The sequence below is a fragment of the Lolium rigidum genome, chromosome 2, assembly GCF_022539505.1.
Source record: "Lolium rigidum isolate FL_2022 chromosome 2, APGP_CSIRO_Lrig_0.1, whole genome shotgun sequence".
NCBI lineage: Eukaryota > Viridiplantae > Streptophyta > Magnoliopsida > Poales > Poaceae > Lolium > Lolium rigidum.
In genome coordinates, this window is record NC_061509.1 from 6,798,808 (window position 1) to 6,807,083 (window position 8,276).

At 50.6% G+C, this 8,276-nt stretch overlaps 1 protein-coding gene and 1 pseudogene across 1 annotated transcript; both read left to right on the forward strand.

The window, feature by feature from the left end:
* Positions 1–256: 256 nt before the first annotated feature.
* LOC124689157 lies at positions 257–2,608 on the forward strand (annotated as a pseudogene).
* A 3,538-nt stretch (positions 2,609–6,146) lies between these two features.
* On the forward strand, positions 6,147–8,006 carry LOC124685903 (ABC transporter G family member 1-like). Its single transcript, XM_047219926.1, has one exon. It carries the CDS (start codon positions 6,195–6,197, stop codon positions 8,004–8,006), a length of 1,812 nt encoding a protein of 603 aa, XP_047075882.1. The 5' UTR covers positions 6,147–6,194.
* The last annotated feature ends 270 nt before the right edge of the window (positions 8,007–8,276 follow it).

An 8,276-nucleotide genomic window follows, 5' to 3' on the forward strand; every position in this document is an offset into this window, starting at 1 on the left:
CTGCCTGGCGGCCTGGCGGGTCAAAATCAATGATTTTTTTAAGTGCACATCTAACTAACACCAAATCTGTAGTGTTGATTTCTCCTCACCAGCATATCTACTAATACACTCACATTGATAAAATATATAAAGCTCAATGGTAGTGGGAGTGAATGTGACCGCCTGCAAGTCAATCTATTGCTCAGTGTCATATATGTCCACTACTTGATTGTTGAGGCAAACAAGCATGCAACTCATTCATCTGCTACCTTCAGCCATGGTACCCCATTCCAAAAATCTCTTGTGTCTCTCAACTACTTTATGTGTGCTGCTATGCATGGCTTGTGCAATCAGCCCAGAAGGAGAAGCACTCCTCGGGTGGAAGGACACACTGCTCAACTCCACCTCTTTGTCATCATGGAAGAGGGCAAATCCGACCTGCTCTTGGTTCGGTGTCACCTGTGACGATGTCGAACATGTCATCAGGCTCGACCTTTCTAGTGCCGGGCTCAACGGCACACTCGACGCCTTATACTCTACTGTGTTCCAGAACCTTGAGGATCTCCTCCTCAACAACAACAATATCTCTGGGGCAATTCCAGCAAATATATCTCGGTTGCTCAACCTCACCATTCTGGACTTGAGCAACAACAATCTTGCTGGTGCCATTCCCTATCAACTCAGTAAGCTCCCAAAGATTATTGAGTTACATTTAGGAAGTAACCACCTGACAAACCCATACACTGCCAAGTTCAGACGTATGTCCACCTTGCAGGTCTTAACGCTTTATGATAATAATCTCAATGGTACTTTTCCGGAGTTCATCCTGAACCGCACAAGTGTTAGGCTGGTAATCCTAGACCTTTCGGGTAACACCTTCTCAGGTTCCATTCCAGAGAACTTGTCAGATATGGTCCCCAATTTAGAGGGTCTTGATCTAAGCTCCAACATGTTCTCTGGAGTCGTACCGCAATCGCTCGGTAATCTTACTGATCTCTTCATGATGGATCTGAGCTCTAACATGCTCTCTGGAAGTTTACCACTGTCTTTTTCCAGGATGAACAATATGGTATTTTTTGAGGCGGGGAGCAACAACCTCAGTGGTAACATTCCACTTGAGTATTTCTCAAATTGGACCGAGCTCTCGTCTTTCAATATTTCAAACAACATCTTTTCTGGAAGCATCCCACCGGAGATCAGTATGTGGAAGTCGCTAGAATACTTGACCCTTTCTAGCAACTGCTTCAACGGCACAATACCCAAAGAGCTAGGATTTTCTCAGCTATGGGTGCTAGACCTGTCCAATAATCACCTTAATGGATTGTTACAGTTTTCGTTTCATAATTTCACAGTTTTAGAATTCCTTGACCTTAGCACAAACCAATTGGAGGGAGAGATTCCTGCGAGCTTGTGGCACCGTTCTCTCAGTTATCTATTTTTGTCCAGAAACAGATTCACAGGCATCATCGACGAGGCTTTCTGTCAGCAAAGTAATCTTCTAGTTCTGGACGTATCAAATAATCTCCTATCCGGAGAGCTCCCTGTTTGCTTATGGAACTTGCATAGTCTTACGTACATGGACTTGTCAAGCAATTTGTTCGTTGGGGAAGTTCAAGCTTTGAAGAATGTTACTTCCTCATCACTATTTTCATTAGATCTTTCAAACAATAACTTCACAGGATGCTTTCCACCAGTTCTGCAGAACTTGCAAGGCCTAGTATCTTTGGATCTCGGAAACAATGAGTTATCTGGTAAAATTCCCTCGTGGATAGGGACAGGCCTCCCTTTGCTACGAGTTCTCCGACTTCGATCAAATATGCTCTATGGAAGTATTCCCTGGGAAGTATCACAACTCTCTCACCTCCAACTGCTTGACCTGGCGGAGAACAGTTTTACAGGTTTGATACCACCAAGTTTTTTCTACTTTAATCACACTAATGAGACAAGGCCAGAAGCACATGCAGGCGGTATCGGTAGTATGGCGCATTACACATACAAAGAACATATTGACATAATCTGGAAGGGGAAAGGCTACACTTTCGGTAGAACAATTATGATCATGATTGGTATTGATTTATCAAGCAACTCCCTTTCTGGCGAGATCCCTGCAGAATTGCTTAACCTTGAAGATCTTCGATTCCTTAACCTGTCAAGAAATAGTTTATCTGGTGCTATCCCAAATAACATTGGCAACTTGAAAGATGTGGAGTCTCTTGACCTCTCTTGGAACAAGCTCTCAGGTCCTATTCCTTCAAGCATATCACACTTGATGTTCCTCAGCTCTCTGAATCTATCCAGCAACCTTCTATGAGGAGAAATACCTACAGGCAATCAGCTCCAAACACTCAACGACCCCTCCATTTATAGTAACAACCTTGGACTATGTGGTGTTCCTCTGAGCATTCCATGCAAAGGCAATTCAAGTTGTACAGCAACCCATGATGGGGCAAAGGAAGGTTTCCATGAACTTGAAACCCTTTGGCTGTACTACTCAGTGATTGCTGGAACTGTCTTTGGTTTCTGGGTATGGTTCGGAGCATTGTTTTTCCTGAAGCTCTGGAGGTTTGCATTCTTGGGTTGCATTGATACCATGCAACAGAAGGTTACGAACAAGATGAAGCGTACCTGACACTCAGTGTCCCACTTAAGAAGCTTTGTTTGAAGTTTCCTCAGACTTTCAGTATCTGCAACGAATATAAATGTATGGTTTATGACCCTACCATTTGTTTTCTTTCACCAATAAGCTGCATTTTTCTGTTCCTGCATGGACAGATAATTGGCTTATACTATTATGGTGTGTCATAGTTTTATTTATCTGATAAATTATGTGAGTTGTAGTTATGTATGCTCTGTTGTCGCTTTTTATATATTCTCAGACTTTTTTTTATTATCTGACAAATTTGGGCAACTATTGGCCATCTGTGATCTGTGTCGTGTTACTGCCACAACAGTTCATTGCTATATACGCTAATTCAGCAATTGATCGTTGGTAATACATCAGTGCATCCTTTGTATCTCTGTTATTTGCTTTCGCCTTCAACTTGTCGTAATATTTGGACACATCAACTTGTACTAGCTTGGCTGAAATAAAGTATGGTTCAGGACATAATTTTGCCATCAGTATTCTATAGCTTCAAAAGGCCAGTTGTTTTGGATCTCGGGAGCAACAAGATTTCTGCTGAAATTCCTTTCTGGATACGGGAAAGAAATCCTTCTCTAAGGATTCTCCGACTGAGATCAAACCTGTCCTCTGGAAGTATTCCATGGTAGGTACCACAACTCTCGCAAATGCAACTGCTTGATATAGCTAAAAAAAGCTTTATAGGTTCATCCCGAAATAATGTCATCCATGATAATGTCATCCAAGGTTTATCCCGAAATAGAAATCATAGTACTCCCTTCCATCTATATTAATTGTCGCTAATATAGATATATCTATACATATTTTACTTCTAGATCATCCATATTACAGAAAAGTAGTAATATGGATAAGAGGGATTACCTTACTTTTGTGATTTGCAAAATTTGGATATGTAGACACTATCTAGTATATATATACATCTGGATTTAGATAAATTTAAACAGGTTTTATGAGACTGAGGAAGTACTATATCGTCGCTCCATGAAAGTTATCTGAGAGTTATCTAAATTCAGATTTATCTACACACTAAATAACATCTAGATAAATCTAATTTTTTGACAAATCTTAGATAAGTTAAATGAGACTGAAACGGAGTAGTTTGGAAGGGACGGGATTGGGCACAGCTAAATCGACTTAGATTTAATTAAATCTCAGTCACGTGATATCATCTAAGTCTCAGTTAGAGCATCTCCACTCGTCATATAGGCCTTTGGGGGAGTGCTGGCGCCCAAAATCGTCCCCAGCCGCGGTCCCCAAAATAGATTTTGTGCCGGCGCGGCTCAACTATCCATCCGGCGCCTCTACGCTGAACGCAGTAGAAAGGGAGGCTAGTGGGGGCGCCGGCGCGCCGCGTGTTGGCGGAAACGATGCTGAAGAAGGCGCGGAAAACGCTTGCATGCTGTGGACCCGCCCTGTCAGTGTCGGCGGAGTCGTCTTCCTAACCGCTTTCCGTGCCAGTCAAAGGCTGCTCGCCTTCCGCGTGGCGTCGGCGTTAATGCGCCTGCTTGTCTTCAGCGCCGCTTGCTCGCCTTCAGCGGCGGTCAAATGCTGCTCACCTGCTCGCCTTCCGTATCGCGTCGCATCGGCGTTAATGCGCCTGCTCGTCTTCAGCGCCACCTGCTTGCCTTCATCACCATATAAACCGCCGCGCGCGCTCCTTCGCCGCACATTCCAGCCACCGACCTCGCCATCTCCTCCTATGAACCTTCTCCAACGCCCTAGCCCTAGCCATGGACGCCGCTGCCAACGGATTTGGCCGCGAGTGGCTTCAAGTCGCCGAGGCGCGTGCTCTCTGGAGCGCGCGCTACCCCATCCCGCCGGACATGCGTTGTCCGGGGGGATGGGCGCTCAGCCTCGGCGGCCTGCCGGTCCCGCCGGTGCCGACGAGGACGAGCGTGCCGTCGCCATTTACGACCATTTTTGGGAGCAGCTGACACCAGAGGAGCGGAACGATCCGCGCTGGTCGCCGGACAAAGAACAGTCATGGGCGGCGTTCTTCCAGCACCAGCGCGAAGACCGCCTCGCTGCCTATGACGACAGCGGCGACCCGCCGACGAACAACAACTCCTGCCGACGGAGGCGGTGGTGGAGCACGCCCGAGAGGACCCTGGCGTGGGTCCTCGACTACATCGCCGACGGCAACGACCCGCCTCTGCAGATGCCGCCACGACAGCCGCAGCTGGCAGCCCCGCGCGACAACGGCTAGTGGGCGGCGCAGCGACAGACGGGCTCCTCCTCGCTCCTCCTCTTCGAATTTCGTTATGTTTTTAAAATTTAATTTTTTTAGTATAGGGGCTGCGGCCGGCAGCCGGCCGACCCCTATTTTTGTTTTTTCCATCGGCGCCCCCATATGGGCCCTAAAACTGCTGCGTCGGAGCCCATAGGGGGGGGATGGGGGACGAGTGGAGATGCTCTTACAATCTAATTGCAACTCATGTGCAACTCGTTTGACAGCACGAATTTTGAAGCAAATTCAGCGGTGTGAATTTTTTTTTTCAATTACAACATAGATCTATGTCGAAAAAACTCAGTTGCAGCCCACTTACAATTATGAAAAATCTCAATTACAACCTACTTGCAACTAACAAAATCTCAGCTGCAACCTATTTGCAACTATGAAAATTTTAGTTCCAACTCACCTTCAACTAGACAAATCTGAGTTGAAACTCACTTACAACTATTATATCAGCACAAATCACGAACCATATCCAACGATTAAGGAATCGACTTGGATATAATAAAAATAAGACGCCTGATTTCTAGCAATCTTTTCTCAGCAAACATGAAATTCGATTCTTTACCTAAGCATACTATCGGAGCTAGTACAACGCATAATCAGCAAAATCATGTCAGGTCGGTATTAAACATCATCGTCAGCGTGTAGGGGTTTTTGGGACTTTCATCGCTGGCTACATGTGTCCAGCCATCGAAAAAGAGGTTGCAATTTTTTTTTTGCATTTCACCGGTTGACCATCTCCAGCTGGACCAACCTCCCATCGCTCAGCTACAGCTGAATCAAACAGGCATTTATGCGTGGTGCGCCGCTCAGGCAAGCACACAGCCGCACACACGTAGGAGAGATCGCAATGAAAAACTTGTACTTGTAGTAGGTCTTTACATGGTGCTCGAGCAGTTGGTTCAGCGGAGGATGGAAGGAGGCGCCGGGAACGCGCCCCGGGGCGATATCCGGCTTAGCGACCCACGCTTTGGTGACAAGTCCGGCGTCAGCACCCTCGACGGCCACCAGCTCCCCTCGATCCGTTCGCGTTCGGATGGGCGCGGCTCGGTGTCCACGTCCACCGCCGAAGTCGATACCTCCGGGCACCTGGTCGTGGACGTGCAGCCAACGGCCGACGACAACGGAGTCGGAGATGCCAGCGCCACAATCGGCTCCATCTGCCGCCCGGCCGTCCACTTGGTGCTGGCCTTCCACGACCTGACGTACAGCGTCAAGCAGCCGATGTGGTCGTTCAGCCGGAGCCGCGACGTGGAGGCGGCTCACAGTCACGGCGAGGGCATGAGGACACGCACGCTGCTGGACGGAATCTCCGGCGAGGCGCGGGAGGGGGAGATCATGGCCGTGCTTGGCGCGAGCGGTGCCGGCAAGAGCACGCTCATCGACGCGCTCGCCGGCAGGATCCAGCGCGATAGCCTCCGCGGCGCTGTCACGCTCAACGGGGACGCCCTCGACAGCCGCCTGCTGAGAGTCATCTCGGCGTACGTGATGCAGGACGATCTGCTACACCCCATGCTCACCGTCGCCGAGACGCTCATGTACTCGGCCGAGTTCCGGCTACCGCGGTCGCTCTCCACGTCCAAGAAGAGGAGCCGCGTTCAGGCGCTCATCGAGCAGCTTGGATTAGGCGCTGCGGCCAATACCATCATCGGTGACGAGGGCAGCCGCGGCGTGTCCGGTGGCGAGCGCCGGCGTGTGTCCATCGGCATCGACATCATCCACGACCCAATCATCTTGTTCCTAGACGAGCCCACGTCCGGCCTCGATTCTACCAGCGCCTTCATGGTGGTCAAGGTGCTGCAGCGCATCGCGCGAAGCGGCAGCATCGTCATCATGTCCGTCCACCAACCGAGCTACCGCATCCTCGGGCTCCTTGACCGCCTCATGTTCCTCTCCCGCGGTCGGACGGCGTACTACGGCCCGCCGGCCGCCCTGCCACGGTTCTTCTCGGGGCTCGGGCAGCCGATTCCTGACGGTGAGAACCCAGCCGAGTTCGCGCTGGATCACATACGCGAGCTGGAGGGCTCCCTGGCCGGGACGGAGGAGCTGGTGGAGTTTAACAAGGTGTGGCAAGAGAAGCCGCTGTCCCGTACCCGCGTCCCGGCGCCACCGGCAAGCACGGACAAGCCTTGGCTGTCGCTTAAGGAGACAATCAGCTTGAGCATCGCCCGCGGCAAGATGGTGTCCAGCACCGGCACGGAGGTTGCCACTTACGCGAATCCGTGGTGGGTGGAGGTGTGGGTGCTGACGCGGCGAGGGTTCACCAACAGCCGGCGCACCCCGGAGCGGTTCCGGGTCCGGTTCGGCGCCGTGGCATTAACCGCCTTCATCCTGGCCACCCTTTTCTGGCGGCTGGACAATACACCCAGTGGCGTGAAGGAGCGGTTCAGCTTCTTCGCCATCGCCATGTCCACCATGTTCTACACCACCGCCGACGCTCTTCCCGTGTTCCTCATCGAGCGCTACATCTTCTTCCGGGAGACAGCCCACAACGCGTACCGCCGGTCCTCGTACACCGTATCCAACGCCATCGTGGCCTTCCCACCGCTCATCTTCCTCTCCCTCGCCTTCGCGGCCATTACCTTCTTCGCCGTGGGGTTGGCCGGTGGCGCCGAGGGCTTTGTCTTCTTCCTTCTCATTGTGCTCGCCTCCTTCTGGGCGGGGAGCGGGTTCGTGACCTTCCTCTCCGGCGTGGTGTCGCACGTGATTATCGGGTACACCGTGGTGGTGGCCGGTGTGTCCTACTTCCTGCTCTTCAGCGGCTTCTTCGTGACCCGCGACCGCATCCCGGACTACTGGATGTGGTTCCACTACCTCTCACTGCTCAAGTACCCGTACGAGGCAGTGATGCACAACGAGTTCGGCACCGACCCCAGCAAGTGCTTCATGCGAGGGGTGCATATGTTCGACGGGACGCCCATGGCCAAGCTGCCGATGGAGACCCAGCTTAACGTGCTCAACACCATGCTGGCGGGGGCCGACTTCAACAGCACATCGTGCATCACGACGGGGGCGGACATCCTGGCGAAGCAGGCCGTGGACCAACTCAGCAAGTGGGGCTGCCTGTGGGTCACCGTGGCCTGGGGGTTTCTCTTCCGGGTCTTCTTCTACCTCACGCTCGTGCTTGGCAGCAAGAACAAACGGAGGTGAACGGAAACTTAACCTATCTGCCGCGCGCGTCTTTAATTTAAAATTTATGAAGTCTCAGTCGACCTGCCGGACCGTTCGGTTACTTCCAAGATTAAGCTTGGCTGAGTGGGACGTAAAAGGAACAATGCGCTCTGACCGACGCTACTGCTTCTCGTTTGATTTTCGAGTGGGCTCAATAAAAGAGTTTATCTATAGCTATTTCCATTTTTTCTTTTATTTGTTTTTTGTACATTTATTTTTCAGTCTATTATATGTAGAATATTGTTCTTG

What these genes read in the sequence shown, in the direction of transcription:
- LOC124685903 (XM_047219926.1), top strand. Translation starts at nt 6,195, where the DNA reads ATGGCCGTGCTTGGCGCGAGCGGTGCCGGCAAGAGCACGCTCATCGAC.